At 34.3% G+C, this 17,155-nt stretch overlaps 4 protein-coding genes across 4 annotated transcripts; 1 reads left to right on the top strand and 3 right to left on the bottom strand.

Moving 5' to 3' along the window:
- Nucleotides 1-560: 560 nt before the first annotated feature.
- On the bottom strand, nt 561-2,480 carry LOC106409594 (flavone 3'-O-methyltransferase 1). Its single transcript, XM_013850199.3, has 4 exons — nt 1,759-2,480; nt 1,297-1,607; nt 1,151-1,215; nt 561-1,040 (listed from the first exon to the last, which is right to left on the bottom strand). Exons 1-4 carry the CDS (start codon nt 2,181-2,183, stop codon nt 738-740), a joined length of 1,104 nt encoding a protein of 367 aa, XP_013705653.1. The 5' UTR covers nt 2,184-2,480; the 3' UTR covers nt 561-737.
- Nucleotides 2,481-2,887: 407 nt separating this feature from the next.
- Nucleotides 2,888-3,882, top strand: BNAC07G40920D. The gene is made up of 3 exons (XM_013850009.3): nt 2,888-3,281; nt 3,371-3,457; nt 3,542-3,882. The coding sequence occupies exons 1-3, from the start codon at nt 3,006-3,008 to the stop codon at nt 3,674-3,676; spliced, it is 498 nt and encodes a 165-aa protein (XP_013705463.3). The 5' UTR covers nt 2,888-3,005; the 3' UTR covers nt 3,677-3,882.
- Nucleotides 3,883-11,341: 7,459 nt separating this feature from the next.
- On the bottom strand, nt 11,342-11,871 carry BNAC07G50460D. Its single transcript, XM_013849714.3, has one exon. The coding sequence runs from the start codon at nt 11,708-11,710 to the stop codon at nt 11,522-11,524; it is 189 nt and encodes a 62-aa protein (XP_013705168.1). The 5' UTR covers nt 11,711-11,871; the 3' UTR covers nt 11,342-11,521.
- BNAC07G50440D lies at nt 11,342-15,790 on the bottom strand. The gene has a single exon (XM_048763167.1). The coding sequence runs from the start codon at nt 15,630-15,632 to the stop codon at nt 15,444-15,446; it is 189 nt and encodes a 62-aa protein (XP_048619124.1). The 5' UTR covers nt 15,633-15,790; the 3' UTR covers nt 11,342-15,443.
- Between the last annotated feature and the right edge of the window lie 1,365 nt (nt 15,791-17,155).

The raw sequence follows: 17,155 nt of genomic DNA, 5'->3' as shown, positions 1-17,155 counted from the left end.
TAGAAAATCAATAAATATTTCAAGTAGTTTTGGTGTTTTTAGTATATTTTAGTTATTTTATACATTTACTTTTGACTATTTGTATATATTTTTAAGTATTTTGGACAACTTAAAAGTATCATATATATTTGGATGTTTTTAATATACATTAAATTTAAAAATAATTAATATATTTAGGTATATAAATCTATTTCGAATACGCCAAAATTTTGCTTAAAAGTATCATATATATTTGGATGTTTTTAATATACATTAAATTTAAAAATAATTAATATATTTAGGTATATAAATCTATTTCGAATACGCCAAAATTTTGAATCCGTTCGAATATTTAATCAATTTCGGTTCAGGTTCGGTACTATTTTTTCGGTTCTTTGGATTTTGATTTTTTGCCCAGACCTACTTTGGACCATATTTTTGTTTCACATTATTTGGGGATAAATGATACTATATTATTATTTTCAATCTATATAGTAGTCTGGTATAGGCACAAATAAACAAACTTTGTATCCATTTACACATCTATATATATTTTGAAAATACATTTACAAAGAAATACATTTTCCAACAACATCAAAAACAACTTAAACAACGAGGATATTAGTGGCCTTACAAGACAGAGAGACAAGACAAGATATATGCAGAAGAAGAAGACGTTGTAGAACAATAGATGGAAGCAAAACAAACGAGAAGGATACAATGTTCCATGGATAGATGTAGTTTTGTACATATCGGGTTTATATCTTCTTGAGGAACTCCATGATGTGAGTGCCATAGGCTCTGCAGACAACTTGGAAGCCCTGGAAGCCGGAACCTTTGGCCAAAGCCTCAAACTCCTTCTCGGTCCGTTCTTTGCCTCCGGGGTTGTGAGCCAACATGAGGCAGTCCATGTGTACAACTTCTTTTGTCATGAGGCTCGAGTCTGGCAGCACCGGAAGTATAGATTCCGCCACTATCACCTTCCCGTTGTCAGGGAGTGCATCATAGCAGTTCTTGAGAAATTGCAAACAGTGTTGGTCGCTCCAATCATGACATATCCACTGTCACATGTAGGAATTGTAAAAAAAAAAAAAAACATTTGAGGACAAGAAACATAATAGGTTCTTATGCACCTTGTTGCCAAGAAACCTAATAGGAATAGTTTACTAACCTTCATGAAGATGCCATCTGCTTTAGGGACATTCACAAACATATCTCCCCCAATATGTTCAATGCCTGAATCATTAAAGAAAACTCAACCAATATATATTTCAGGACTAAATGCTTTTCCGAAATAGCAAAAAGAGACGTACATACCAGGGTAAGAAACAGCTTCCTCAATGACATGAGGGAGATCATAAAGGATGCCTTTGATGTGTGGGTGTTTGGAAACAATCATACGGAGAGTGACTCCAATGCCACCACCAACATCCACCAGCGAAGACAATCCCTCAAAGCCTTTGTAGGTCTCTAGAATCTTGGTCATTACAATGGTGGTGTGGTTGGACATTCCATTGTTGAATACTTTGTTGAATCTCGGGTCGGACCCTTGGTACTCAAAAGCGTCCATACCAAATGCCTTGTTGAATGGAATCCCACCTTCAAGAACTGCATCTTTCAAATGGTACCTGGACTCATAATGATATCATTATAAACTTGTATCTTGATTAGTGTAATCATATTATATATAAAATATACAAGTTAGAATATTGAAAGGTGATCATATTATATATAAAATATACAAGTTAGAATATTGAAAGGTTTTAATATTTTATATACCAGCTCTCCATGAAGACTCTGTGTCTGTTCAAATGACAAAGTGCAGCTAGTGAGACTCCATCTTCATTCTTAACAAGGTACTTGCACACCGGTCCAAGTCCGTAGAGACGCTCCACAACACTATCAGGAAGTTTACGGACAGAGCATGTCAAGATGGAGTAAGCCGCAAGCAACCTGAGGATCCGGTCAACCATGACTGGAGCATCAGGGTTCTCGGTCGATAGATGGGAAGATATTTCTGTCGGGGACAGTTGACCGCCAGGGAGAGGGACATTTTTGGATATGATCTCGAGCAGGTCTAGCTCCAAAGCCGATGTCAAAACCATAGGAAGCACGCTGGCGCCAGCTAGCTGCATGGCAAAGAGGTTGGCCTCTTCGTCGGAGACTTTAGCAGGAGTGATCTGTGTTTCAGCCAAGGATCCCATTGTGACTTTTTTTTGGGGGGGGGGGGGATTTTTATTCTATTTTGTAACGAGTTTGGTCTCTGACTTGAGAATGATGTGATGACTGATGAGTGAGAATTTGGTCTCTATTTATACTAAAAGGTAGCCAGCCATCTATGACAACATGGACAATGAATATTGTATTTACGGAATTCACTATTTGTACTTGGTAGTTGTTATTTTCTTTAATCAACAATTGATGTTTTAAATTAAACACAATTATAGGTTAAATACTAGTATTACATAAAACTAATCCAAAGATGCATGGGAAAAATCAATAAAGATAGAAGGAGAGGGAAACGCATGGGTCATGCAACATTAGTTGGTCATAACCATGCCTACTAAAACTTGTTTTCCTTCCCGTGGTACGTCTCCATCAGGCTGGTCTCCATCACAAAAATTTTTAAACATTTATTACAATTTGATTTCCCTAATCGTTTATTGGATGTAACAGATTAGAGTTAGAAGTTAAAACAAATACGAGTTGTATAATCCTGTTGTTGCCGGGTTCGTCTTTAAGTCGAACCTAGTGTGAAGACTGGATTTGTCTTTTAGAGGCCATTAATTGGGCTTTAATTGAGGCCCATATTCAATTAAACGTACCAAACGCCTAACCAATTGCAATTTAGTTGATTCATTCAAGATAATTAAATATTTCGAAATGAAACCGAATCGTCATCGCTCGCTTCTTTAAATCTCAGTGCGGTGTAGAGGCGCAACGGTAACTTAAATTTGCATTTTCTGGAAAAAAAAACTCTCTCAAGAAAGAACCAAGAAAAGATCGATACTTTACAGTCTGAAAAAATGGAAATTGTGGAGATAGCTCCAGATCTGTGGGAGGCGATGAAGACCAAGAGAAGAAAGAAACTCAGCAACGAGGAGATAGCAGAAGCAGAAGGGACACCTCTCAGAGGCATGTTCTGTCTCAAAACAAGACAGGAGGATATGAAGCCTTTCGAGGAGAAAGAGGATTGCTTTATCCTCGATTTCGACCCCAGCGATTCATTCGACTCGTCCTTCTCCGAGAACCCAGAAGGAGGTGATGACGACGATGTGGCGATTATACACGAGAAAGGACAGGTTTTGGTTCTAACAGACTCTTGGGTACTTTTGAATTCATGTAAAGTTTGGGTCTTTAGGCATTATCTTGACGTGATTGCTGCTTTCAGGTGGCTTGTAGGGACTTCCCACATCCAAGGCATCTCTGCTTGAAATATCCATTTCGATCGACTCAGCACTCACTGCATTGTAATCAGGTAAGGTAGATCTGTTTTGTCTTCTATAGTTCTATGTCATCTGACACAAGTTTATGTTTTTTGTGTGTGTGTGTGTGTGTGTAGTGTTACTGTTATGTTTGTGATTTGGCTGCACCTTGCCCACATTGGACGCCGAGTTATGAACCGCATTGTGAAGCATTAGAAAACTCTAGGTGGAAGAGTTTACGGGAGCTGCACCGCGGCCGTAGAGGACATTAGGTGTAAGAAGCGTTTATGAGAGTTGTGTCAGAATCTTGCTGCTCTGCATCAAACAAGTGAAGGACGTGTGGTGGAATTTGTTTTTTTTTTCCAGTTGCTAAAACTTGAGAGTGATGAATGTTATGAGTGTCTGTAATAACATTGCCATCCTTAGATGAATATTTTGCTTAGTGAATAACCCAAAGCGCTTAACATCGTTTTCCATATTCAGCAAGAGTGCTCACTTAAGTTACTTAGCAAATGTCACTACTGAAAGCATTGTGTATATAACTAAATTTCTCCGAGAAATAGTCTAGAGTTATGAATATTCTGGTAGAATCACGTTTCAATGGATGTCTGAATATTCAGAAGGAATGTTTAAATGGGAGGATGAAGCAATGTAGTTTTATAGAAGATGTGTTGGTGTTGTTGTTGTTGTTGACTAGATTCTTCTCTTATTCCAACTTGGCATCCTTCGCGGACCGTACGGGTTTTACTGATTCTGTGCTTTTAAAAAGAAGTATAAAATTTTGATTTTGTGCGACACCAATGGTTATATTCTTGGTTCTAGAATCTCCAACAAGTCAATAATGAACCAATTGAAAATGATGTTGTTCTTTTAGGACACCAACAATTGGATATATTGTTTTAAAACAGGGTATGTTCAGACACAGCGTCCATATAGTCTTGTGATTCTATAAATAAAAGAGTCAAAATAGTTGATGACATGTCAATGACATGAAACTATTGAAAGAGATATAATCACATAGGAAAATTTAGAATTTTGAAATTTTCATGTGAGAATTTTGTCTGTCAAAGTTGTAGGTTTCACAAAAATAAAATTAAAATAAGTTAGATCAAAATTTTATGAAACTAATTATACCTTTGTTTATTTTTCATATTGACAAAAAAATAATATCAAAACTAGAATTTGATTCCGCACGTCCGTGCGGATATTTTTTTTATTTATAAATGTATAAATTTGATATTATTTTAAACGTTTTAAATATATCACTTAAATTTTAGTTTTATATATTGTGTAGCTCTATAATTTTATTGTTTAGCTTTCTTAAATATATAGAGATCTATTTTTTATATTTTAATTTTTATTAATTTTTTTGTATACAATATAATTTTAAAATTAATTTAGTTATATTATAAAAGTATATATTTTATAGTATAATTAACCATTTTCGCAATGATGATATAATATGTTAGTCGAAATCTGAGTAAAATATGTATAAATAAAATCATATAATATAGCAACTATATATTTATATAGCACTATAGCTATGCAAATATTAAAGGTTAATTATATTATAAAAATCATATAGTTGTATAACTATAATTTACCAATCATAAATTCATATTAATAGTCAAAATCGAAGTAATGTCTGACGCTAAATACATCAACTCTATTAGGCTTTGAAGTTTTTTAAATGGTAGAATAAATAAGAAACAATTAAATACAATAAAATGTCTATAGTCTCACGAAAAGAAATGGTGAAAGTTTTACGAATGTATAGTTAGGATGAAATTAATGTTGTTAAGTTGTTAACCATAAAAGTAGGAGTGTCACATTTATAATATTGAAAGTAAATTAGAAAAAAATCTAAAAATATCTTATTTTAAATGTATTGATATCTATTCCTAGTGGAATATGAATAAGTCCAAAATTTAATTGACGATATTTATAGGTAGATAAAAAAATAGGACTATAAATTAATATAATATATTAAAATGATACTTTGTTCCTTTTTGCTACGATGATAGTTTTATCTTGAGTTCTTAACCCTTGTCGAATCTGAAGTGGAGATAAGTTGTAAATTTGCAACTACTTGTCAGTCAACACTTAATATCAAAATCAAGTGATACAACCAGGTCCACACCACACATGAACGGCTGACACCATGACGCGTCCTAGCTAATTTCATTAAAGCCGCCAAATACCGTGTGAACGTTCCCTTTCTCATACTGTTCATACTTTGGCAGTTTGCCTCTTTTTTTTTTGACTTTGGCAGTTTGCCTCTTTGTTGTGCAATAATGCATAAATATTGTTAATGGTCTATATTTTAACTTTATAAAATTAGTAATTATTACAAATTTAAATCTAAACTATAGCTTTAAATTATACGCCTTGAAGAAAGTAACCTTGTAATTTAATATGAAATTATAGGGTATAAAAGAAGAAGGGAAATGACATTTTGTTTTTGATCGAGTCTGTATAGTCTTCAGGGAAGTGACAAATTTCTACCCAAATATTTTGTATCTTCCACCGGGCCATAGATTTTTCCTCTCTAGTGGATGTATTGTCATGTGCTTCTGTGGGGTTTGTGACTGAAATCATTTTAATGACTTAAAGCAAGGTGTTGATTAATCTAGTAGATGTTTATATTTATTTATAGTTATTATAATTTATTAAAAGAAATTACAACTCATGTACTATGATGGTTTGTGTTAGATTATAAATATTGTGTCATTTTCACATTAATATTTGGTTATAGGTGCACTTAACTGCACATCTTTTCTAGGGAACATCACAAATACAAAATATTTTCTCCGTTTTATATTAAGTATCGTTTTAAAAAAAAAAAATCGGTATAAAATAAGTATTGTTTTCGATTTTCAATGCAAAATTTATTAATTATATGCAAAATTTATTTTCTATTGGTTAAAATATAGTTAGGTGTATAGGTAATAGTGTTTTTTTATAGAAAATGTACAAAATTATTTGTTTTCTTAATCCGTCTGCCGAAACCTAAAACGACACTTATAATGCATCACTCACAATATATAGAAATATGGATGCCAATCAAGAATAATCAGTGAGTGAAAACCATTTAATACATATAACATTGATTAGTAAAAATAAACACTATACATTCTCGAGGATGAGCATCTAATTAAACTATACTAGAGCTTGGTTTTTATTTTGATTTTTTAAATAAAATGTTTAATAATTTTTTTAAACGCATAGTTTATTTTGATATTTTTAGGTTCTTACGAATCTATCCACACCTGGAAGGAGACTCAAACCCCATCCAAATATTTATAATACTCGAATGGAGTTTAATTTTAAAATCCAAAAAACCTGGTATCCAAAAAAAATTGATTCATAATTGGATAGACTTGGATGTTCATGTCTAACTGATTATGTAAAAAGTAAAAAAATATTGTTAACCGGTTTGAATGCTTGTCACGGATGAAATTTTTATATTCAAACTTGTAAAATTATTGGGTTTAACACGTAAAATAAATGATGTTGAATTACTATAGTAAATACAATTAATGAAATAGTTAAAAGATTGAAAAAGAAAAATATTATATAAAATGCTTTAAAATAGTTAAGTATTGTTTTATGATTTGTAATAAATAATGTCAAATTAATTAGTAAAGAAAAATAAATGAAATAGTTAGAATTAGTTAAAAATGAATGAAAATTTGTAAGAAATCATTTTAAAATAGACAAATACTATTTTGTTTTTAAGTTTTAATAGAATAGATGAGAAAGACAGCTTGGACTTGTAAATGATCAAAAGATTGTCTTTCTTACATAATTTCAAAATTTGAAAATAAGGAGCGTAGAATTAACCATAACCACAACTCATAAGAGCATCATTATCGGGCTTCTTAGCCCGATTCTTATAATTTATTTGGGCCAAATTTAAATCCAAAAATGAGTTAATTAGTGGAATCAATTTTTACGTAAGAAGTTTTTGGTGGTGGTGCTTGTGTCACGTGGCGAGTTGTGATAGGAGATACGAAGCGGTAGAGAGAAGAGGTCATTCGGTCTCGAACCATTCTCTGTGTCTCCCTCTTCTCTCTCTCTCTCTCTCTCCATCGAAGGCGATTACACGAGGAGTGAAGCCGCGTCGCAAACCACACGGATTCACCGTTCAATCCAAAGCTCTACCGCCGCATCGAATCTCCAGCAGGTTCGTGTTCCTTCTCTGGGTTTTTTTTTTCGATTATCGGTTTGTTTTGTGGATCTAATTTTTTTTGGTTCGATTCCCTTTTGCATGTGTGGTATTTGATCTGGGTTTGCATCGTCTCACTATTCTCTCTCTCTCGCCGGTAGTTTTCGGCCGCCGTCGTCTATTCTCACCGATTCCAAAAGGATCTCGCCGTCGTCTTCCGAATCGAACGATACCAGGTTTGTCTTCTATATCTGTTAATCATCTGTCTCTATGTTAAGGTCTGCGAATTAGAGGAAACGATTTGCTTGGTTTGTTCGAATTGATTGGTTTGTTTCTGAATGTTTGGTTGTATAGTTCGTGTCTATAGAGTTTCTGAATGATTGTCTGTATAGGTTGTGATGGATTGGTTGGCGAGGAATTTGATTGTGAACTGATCTGTGTCTGATTGTAAAGTCCATTGATGCGTGTATTTTAGAATAACTTTTGGATTTAAACTCGATGGATCTGTGTTTGTTTAACATTGTGAATGTATACTTGATTGATTAGTGAAGTGTATTCGGTAAAAGCTGGCATAATATGTTGTTTAAATTACATTGTCTTCATCATTGAATTTACCAGTGTGAAAATTTTAGAAAAAACTGGTGTGGACATTTAAGGGAGACGTTGTTATAACTGTTGTAGTTAGTTTCGAACGAGTAATCAGTCTGTAAGGAGTATATAAGTTTATTGTTTGCTCATTGTAACTTGAGTGTATTTTGTTTCTAACCAAATGAAAATATTTAGTGAGATGATTCATTGTTTTGATGGCTTTTAAGTGTTGTAATAACTATTGATTAGACCATAGTAGTTGATGGTTAGGTCTTTCTTTAAAGCTCTTTATGATCTCTTTCTCTCTTTTTTCTTTATATAACGGCAAGAAGCTATAATTCTTGTCATAGTAATCTCTTTATCTCTTATTTCTCTCTTGTTTCTCTTTCTGTCTTTTATAATCCTTTCATTCTCCTCGCTATGGATTCAAGGAATCCTTCGAATCTATATAGTGACTCCCCTAGTTATAGCCATCTTCTCCACAGTCAAAACTTCCAGTATGGAAGTTATCCTCCGAGTCAAAACTTTGGAGGAGGATCGGAGATACCTCCTTTTAGTTCACAAGCACCAGAGGCTCCAGCTCAACGTGAAAACCCATCAGTTGCCTCTAAGGAGAGAAGGCAACGTGAAAACCCATCCGAGAAGACGGCTACCAGAAGCTCTGGAATGATTACTTTAGCGAGACTCCAACTTACAATCCCGAGTTATTCCGCCGACGGTTCCGAATGAACAAATCTTTGTTCCTGCATATTGTGCAACGTCTCGAAACCAACATACCGTATTTTCAACAAGGAACAGATTGTACCGGACGGTCTAGTCTAACACCCCTACAAAAATGTACCGCAGCAATACGACAGTTAGCATATGGCGGTGCAGCTGATTCACTTGATGAGTATGTCCGACTTGCTGAAACGACAGCTCGGAAATCTTTGCACAAATTTACCGTCGGAATAATCGGCTTATTTGGTGATGAATACCTACGCCAACCCACACAAGAGGATCTGCAAATACTTCTCTATATCGGAGAACAACGTGGGTTTCCGAGGATGATTGGCAGCATCGACTGTATGCATTGGGAGTGAAAGAATTGCCCCACTGCTTGGAAAGGAATGTATTCCCGAGGAACCGAAAAACCAACAATTGTTTTGGAGGTGGTAGCTTCAAGTGACCTCTGGATATGACACGCGTTTTTTGGAGCTCCAGGTACTGTGAACGATCTTAATATTCTTGATCGATCCCCCGTTTTTGATGACATTATTAACGGAATTGCCCCTGAAGTGAACTTCTATGTTAATGGTAATCCATATCATTTGGCATATTATCTCACTGATGGTATTTATCCTAAATGGGCGACTTTTATTCAATCTATCCGACTTCCACAAAGTGAGAAACATTCGTTATTTGCTAAAACCCAAGAAGCTGTTCGAAAAGATGTCGAGCGTGCCTTCGGAGTTCTGCAATCTAGATTTGCCGTAGTGAAAAATCCATCCAAGTTATGGGATAAAGACAAAATAGCAAATATTATGAAAGCATGCATCATACTCCATAATATGATTGTCGAGGATGAACGATCAACATACACTCAGTATAACGTGAGAGAATTTCAAGAAAGCGAGGTAGAGGATACATTCACCGTTACTCCGAATTCAAATCTCAGCACTGCAATGGATCGTCGATCGAGTGTCCGTAACAGACAAGCTCATGAACAATTAAAATTCGATTTAATTGAAAATATTTGGGCTAAATTTCGACATCTTTCAAATAACCAATGATTTTAAAGTTTCTATGAATTGAATAAAATGTGTGATTTATGAATTTTTATTTTTTTATGTAAGGAATGTAATAAAATGTTTGTAATTTTAATTAAATGATTTTTTTTTCCTCTTTTTAATGTATTGAATATAAATGGATATATCTTAATTACTACTTATTAATAAAAAAATATATTTTATACCTAAAAACCTTCAAAAAGTTCTATTGATAATGTTGTATTTTATTTAAGTATCTTAGAAAACTTCTTAGACTAAAAATACTAATTAAATATTCTAAGATGTTTGATAAGAGTTGGCATTGATAATGTTGCTCTAAGTTCTAAATATAGAGACACGTCTACGAGTAGTTTAATGTGTCTCTACAAATTCATACACTTTGCTTTGTACCCTCCCATTCATCCATCTAACCCTTCCTTTTCCCCTTTATTTTTCTCTATTATCTCTCTCCTTTTCTATGTGTATACATCAATGTAACTACAAACGTTGATACATTTTATAAATCAAATAAATAAGTGAACGAAATTAAGTTCCTCCCAATAGTAGCTGATTATTTTCAATAATTTGAGGAAAAAAAACCACATGCATTGACTTGTCATACTCATACACATATCATCTGTCTAATTACCATAAATGTCAATTTTAAGATACTGCTTACTAGTAAGTCGACAAATGTTGATAAAAATGGTCCATAGGGCGATAGACATTGGAGTAGGAAGACAAGCATGACTTTTATACCACACGAGCTTTTTATTATTTTTCTTTCCCAACTCTTCTGTGTGGATATTAGATGACCACGGAGGTCCATTCGTTCTCTTTTACAACTATTGGGGTATGATATTCAGCTCAGTGGTACTGGGTTGATTCAGTTCATACCGGTCCAAGCAGACCAATTAATGTCTAAAAAATACGTGTAAGGTTGCAGGTTTGACAATCATTGACAGGTAACTATCGTAGGAAATACATAGGAGCCAAAAAAAATTAAATATTTGTTTATTTTCTAAAAATATACTTGTTTTAAGTATAAAATGTAGTAATGTTTTCGTTTGTTTAAACTTTATTTCAGTTCTCTAAAAAATTTAAGGCTTTTTTTCTAAAGTTTCATATATTTATATTTATTAAATAACTATAGTAAATTATGTATTTCTGCTTTATTCATTTCACTTATTTTTCCTTAACACATACCAGTCAAAACGATAGTTTTGGTTTTACGAACTTGATTGTTTATTTTACAAGTTGCAACCATCGCTATACAACCAGTTGGCTTATACGATGGTTTAAAAGGTAAAGAACAAAGTCTAAACAGACAAGTGCGTCTGTTTTTCAAAAAAAAAAAAAACAGACAAGTGCGTCTTGTCAGAAGAGAAGAGTGAAGCCAAAAAAAATCTAGAGAAAGTTTCTTCAAAACGAAGTCTTCAAAACCATATTCTCTATTAATAACTCGATACAATTATACAAAGCTCTGACCAAGCACTCAACACAAAATCTAGAGAAAGTTTCTTCAAAACGAAGTCTCTCATCCGCCACGATCTCGTAGAAAGCTCCGGAGAAGAACACAAAACTGAGATCTGAGAAAGTTGGTTTTGCGCAGATCAGAAATCAACTAGATGAGAAGAGAAATCTGGAACAGGTGTCGATCTAGAAGGAAAACGGAGAGAGAAACCACCAATCCTTATAACGTCACCGTCTCCTCGCCGTCTAGGAAGAATCCCGGCCGCGAGTTTCGCGAGTGCCGTCGTGTACTCGACCAGTAGCTCAGTGATTATAACAACAGAAATCATTATCTCTGATAATAGGAAATTTTAATAACGGTTCTCGCCGGAAATCTACAAGTCTCTCACTTATCTCTTATGGTGTTTGGAAGTGAGAGACACCATACATGTATAAATCTCTTTATATAGGCGACAAACCTTTAGCTCCCAGTGTTTTCGAGACCTACTACTTGTACACGAATATCGCTTTCCTTTTCTTTATTTTATTATACTACTCTTTAGTAATTGACACGCGTTGCAGACAAAACTGTCACAGTTTTGGTGACATGACAAAATTCAAGGTGGAGTATCTCTAGTCCCACTCCATAATTTACTGCAAAATATAATGAAAAATTGAATGATAAACAAACAAAAAAGTAATTATTATTTCATATTTTTGTTTGTTTATCACTAGTAATCATTTATTTATTTATTTATCACTCTATTTTACAGTAAATTATGGAGTGATGTTGAAGATACCTAGCTCAGATGACCTAGCTCACATAATACGGATACGGCATATACCATTAGCTGCTGCTTTTTCATCACTCTATTTTACAGTAAATTATGAAGTGATGTTGATGATGTAATACGGATACGGCATATACCATTAGCCGCTGCTTTTTCATATACCACTTACCCAATAAAGTATATATAAATAAATACTCAGTCAGTGTGTTTCTGGTCTACTTGGTTTTAGAACATTCTATTTGTTTTTTTTTCCTTTTAGGTTCATCTCATTTTAGTTTAATAGTCCCTCTATTTTTCTACAAAATTGGAGTCCATATCACCAAAATGGATATGAAATTTTATATATATATCGGTAAAGTTGTTTTATCACCGACTATCTTTTGAAAGAATTCTACTATAAAATGTGACTGAATTTAAAGGAGGTCAATTCTAGGAAATCATCATTGGTCGAGACAATTACCAATTGGACACAACAGAACATATGATCAGTTAACATAACTTAAGAAAAAGGCTGTCATAATCATAATTTCTAGTATTATATAATTCGATACGATACATGTTTACAAATCTCTAGCCTGTGCTCAGTATCCAAAAGGGGAAAAAGAAATCTCAGCTGTTATCAGAAATCGACAAGATGCGAAGAGAAATCTGGAACCGGCGAGGACCTAGGGGGACAATACACAGAGAAATTGCCAATCCTTACGAAGTTTCCGTCGCCTTGCCGCCTCGGAAGAATCCCAGCGGTGATGAGTTTAGCGAGAGACGTCGTGTACTCCACCAGTAGCTCAACAATGATTACTACGGAGATCATGATCGATCGATGAGACTTGAATATTCGCGGGAAAAGAATGATCTAGAAGTTTTTTGAGTTCTACTTCGAGAGCTACAGTTGTTAAATGACTTGTGAGAATGAGAGAACTCTCTTTATTTGTTTATATAGAGGCCTAAAGCCAGAGTTTCTCCACGTTGGTCGTCGTTACTCGGACTCGTGTACGTATTTTAATATAATTTTATTTCTCTTCAGACAGTCAGAACATAAAAATGAAGACGCGCTTGTCCCTTTCGCGTTAGCTGATCCTCTAATAAACTTAACGACAATCATATGTGTTTTATTTACTAACAGCTCAGCACTTGCATCACTTTTTGAAATAAAAAAATAACTCAGCAGATACAACCTTGTTTGGGGTTACAGCTCACTTACACAAAAGATAAATAAACAGAATTCTAACACGTCTTTACATCTTCATAACTCGATTTCCTTGTGAATGTCTATCCGATGGAGTTGGTTATCTTCAGTTACGTTTAATAAAATAAATGTGCTTTTTTTCTCGTAGATCCATCTACAATGCTATTCAAAATAAAATAAAACTTTACTTATCATATACATATTTTGACATATATATTTTTTGTTTGGTAATTTTTTTTGGCATATAGTGACATTTATTCATTCTTGATTGGAAACAGGGAAATGGAAAACATGCATAAATCTTTGTATAGACTAGACAAATCTTAAATATCTTAGATTTTTTTGTCTAAATCTATTTAGTTCTTGATATTATTACTAGTATTATTTTTTACACGTCAAGTCTGACAAATTCATGAACTATCTTTTTTTTTTGCTTGTACAAGACTATAACTATGATGACTGTTTGGTCGGATGTATATTGCACTTAAAAATCAATAACAAGGAGATGGATTTAAAAATTTAGTAGCATACTATTGGAACTCTAACCACATATATAATTAGACATATGATCGGAGCTTACAGATGTAGATTTTGAGCTAATTCTGTATGGCAATATAAGATATTTTGTTCTGATTCTGCGACGAGGAGATATTATAAATTATATAGATGATAAAGGAGTATCGCCTAAACAATTATAAAGGACATATCAAGCTTCCGCGTTCACAACTCGGCTGCTGTAAAATCTGTATGGCAATATAAGATATTTTGTTCTGATTCTGCGACGAGGAGATATTATAAATTATATAGATGATAAAGGAGTATCGCCTAAACAATTATAAAGGACATATCAAGCTTCCGCGTTCACAACTCGGCTGCTGTAAAATAGTCGCACAAAATAATATTGAATCATATAAGTTAGGCAATTTTTAATTCGGTATGAGTTGTAGTTGACTGTAAGTTGTATCTGAGTTAAATCATTGTTAATTACCTGAGCGTCGACCTAGTCTTTGATGAATCGCACCTATAGGCATGTAGTCCACTTTCTGGATTAAAAATTCAAACACTTCTGTTTTTACTTTAATTTGATATTTATAAACCTAACTGTTTACGTCTGGAGTTAGTTGCACGAAATTATGTCTTTCTTTTTTGTGCAACTAACTAATTGATGTCATACCCTAATAAATCTTCAGAAGTCTGCTAGTGAAACAACTAACAGACTTAGCTAGAGTATTTAATTAGAGAAACGAATTTAATGCCGACATAAACGTACCACAATGCCGTCCATCATTAGCAATTACCATACTTCTATTTTATTAATAGCCAAGAGGTTTAGATATGATATACTTTCGATTGTTTGAATTTTATTTCGAATTTATCTATCTACTGAATTTTGTATTACTTTTTGGCTTTATTTTTTTCATTGGTCACTGATTTTCAATCAAACCACATATTACAACGGTAAATTTCATAGATACTATTTTTAGTTTCTTTCACAAAATAACATTAATTATCAATAAAAAAACTAAATTACTCTACATCCTAAACGGTGAATCACACTTTCTAAATAATAAACTCTAAACTCATATGTGTATATTTTTTTTTAACTTTTTAATGAATGTTTTTTTAGAATTTTTTCCTTGTAGATTATTTTTAAACAAAATTTTGATTTAGTGATATTTAAGAGTATTTATCTAATTATCTGACAAATGGCATATTTTTACCAATTAAAACGTTCGTGAAAAAAATTATATGAAAACTTGATCTTATAAGTACACTATGAATTCGTTCCACTAACCCACCTTTTATTTTAAAACCATTATGTTTGTAAAATCACGTATTCATTATTAATACATTTCCAACAAGCAGACCAACATTTGAAAATCATCATTGGCCGGGACAGTTACTAATTGGACCCAACAGAACAGATGATCAATTATCATAAATTAAGAAAATTCTGTCATAATCTCTATTAATTCAAATACGATAAATGTTTACAAATTTCTAGCTGCCCAGTATCCGAAAAGGGCGAAAAAAAAATCCTCAGCTGTCACTCATCTACTTGTTAAAAAAATAGAAGGGGAAAAGGTAAAGCATCGACGTCAGGGATCAGAAGTTGACTAGATGCGAAGAGTAATCTGGAACCGGCGACGATCCAGGAGGACAATACACGGATAAATTGCCAATCCTTACGAAGTTTCCGTCGCCTTGCCGCCTCGGAAGAATCACAGCTATGAGTTTAGCGAGAGACGTCGTGTACTCCACCAATAGCTCAGAAATGATTACCACGGGGATCATGATTGATGAGACTTGAATATTCGCCGGAGAATAATGATCTACAAGTTTCTTGAGTTCTACTTCGAGAGCTGCAAATTGTTAAATGACTTGTGAGAAAGAGAGAGCTCTCTTTATTTGTTTATATAGAGACGGAGGGAGACCAAAGCAGCTTGAGTTCCTCCACTTTGGTCGTCCTTACTCGGACTCGTGTTTCATATTTTAATATATTTCTGTTATGAACAATGTGGATTGGTAGAAGCCAAAGACCAAGACCGAGGCCCATAGAGAGAGAGAGAGACCGCGGCCCAAAGGGGAGAGAGAGTCGGCCGCCTCTTTACTTAGACGTTTCCATTTACCTTTCATGTTTATCTATTAGGAGGTTTTCCTTTTCACTCTAGGATTATGATTTGGATACTTTCCTTTTTGTCTATCCCTTGTATCCCCTATATAAGGGAACACTTTGATTCAGAGATTAATAAGACAAGAGACACACGATTTACACTCTTGTACACAACACGTTATCAGCACGATAGCCTCTGAACCCTGAGACCAAAATCGAAACCTAGAAACCTAAAAGTCTAAGCCGGCGATCCAAAACCAAAACCCAAACCTGATCTTGTCCCTTGTTCATCAAGAACCTAAGAGACCCATCTCAGCTTCTCAGATCACGTTCCAGACCGAGAAGGACCGCAACCCAGCTCGCGATCGAACCCGAACCCCGCGAGACGACCCGAGACGATCCGATCCCTGATCAGCTCACAGCCGAGACACCTCCAGCCGCGATCGACTCCGTCCGCGACCCGATAGGAGGCAGCAGACGTCCGATCTTCTCAGCTCGAAGTCCCTTCCATTCTTTGGTGGTCCGGTTCATAAACCCCTACGAAACTAAGGTATAAACACAATCTGAGAACCTAGAATAGGAAGAACCCTAATTCCATCATTATGGAAACAATGTCCTGATGAAACCCTAAAAGAAACCATAGATTAAAATCAACAAAGCTCTTGAACTAGAAACATGATTTGATTCCAATTAGAACTTGCTGTATGTTGATTGATTGAATCCGAATTTGATAAACCCTAATCAAGGAATCGAAAACCCTAAACCCTAAAGGAAACATGTAACCGATTCTAAGATTGATCTTGATTGCTTGATGTCTGATTTGAATTGAGGTTTAGGATTGTTTAGATTGCTTGAATTAATCTGTCTGAAACTAAAAATACTTAAGGCCTTGAAACCTTAGACATAAGTTGATAAGATTGAAACCCTAGGAATGCTTAGATCGTTTTGCATAAATTCAAACATGGTAATGCATTCACAACTGATTAAGAATAAGATCGGCCAGCATATAGAAAACACTTGACCTTGAATCTGATTGCATTAAAACTCATATGGCCGTGTGGCATTAATCATCCTAGTACATGTAGAATTGATTTTTAGGATTGATCGCACCATGGTAAATTTAGAATTGCATAACCGAACCCATTGATTGTTCATATAGCCGTGCGGCTTGCTTGATAGCACCATGGTCGAATTAGAATTGCTT

This window comes from Brassica napus, chromosome C7, assembly GCF_020379485.1.
Source record: "Brassica napus cultivar Da-Ae chromosome C7, Da-Ae, whole genome shotgun sequence".
NCBI lineage: Eukaryota > Viridiplantae > Streptophyta > Magnoliopsida > Brassicales > Brassicaceae > Brassica > Brassica napus.
The sequence above is the reverse complement of the archived record's forward strand: the minus strand, read 5'-3'. Positions and strand labels throughout refer to the sequence as shown.

Coding starts and splice junctions, on each gene's coding strand:
- BNAC07G40920D (XM_013850009.3), top strand. CDS start 3,006: ATGGAAATTGTGGAGATAGCTCCAGATCTGTGGGAGGCGATGAAGACC. Junction 3,282..3,370: donor TTATACACGAGAAAGGACAG/GTTTTGGTTCTA, acceptor TGCTGCTTTCAG/GTGGCTTGTAGGGACTTCCC. Junction 3,458..3,541: donor ACTCACTGCATTGTAATCAG/GTAAGGTAGATC, acceptor GTGTGTGTGTAG/TGTTACTGTTATGTTTGTGA.
- LOC106409594 (XM_013850199.3), bottom strand. CDS start 2,183: ATGGGATCCTTGGCTGAAACACAGATCACTCCTGCTAAAGTCTCCGAC. Junction 1,608..1,758: donor AGAGTCTTCATGGAGAGCTG/GTATATAAAATA, acceptor TTATGAGTCCAG/GTACCATTTGAAAGATGCAG. Junction 1,216..1,296: donor GGAAGCTGTTTCTTACCCTG/GTATGTACGTCT, acceptor TTAATGATTCAG/GCATTGAACATATTGGGGGA.
- BNAC07G50440D (XM_048763167.1), bottom strand. CDS start 15,632: ATGATCCCCGTGGTAATCATTTCTGAGCTATTGGTGGAGTACACGACG.
- BNAC07G50460D (XM_013849714.3), bottom strand. CDS start 11,710: ATGATTTCTGTTGTTATAATCACTGAGCTACTGGTCGAGTACACGACG.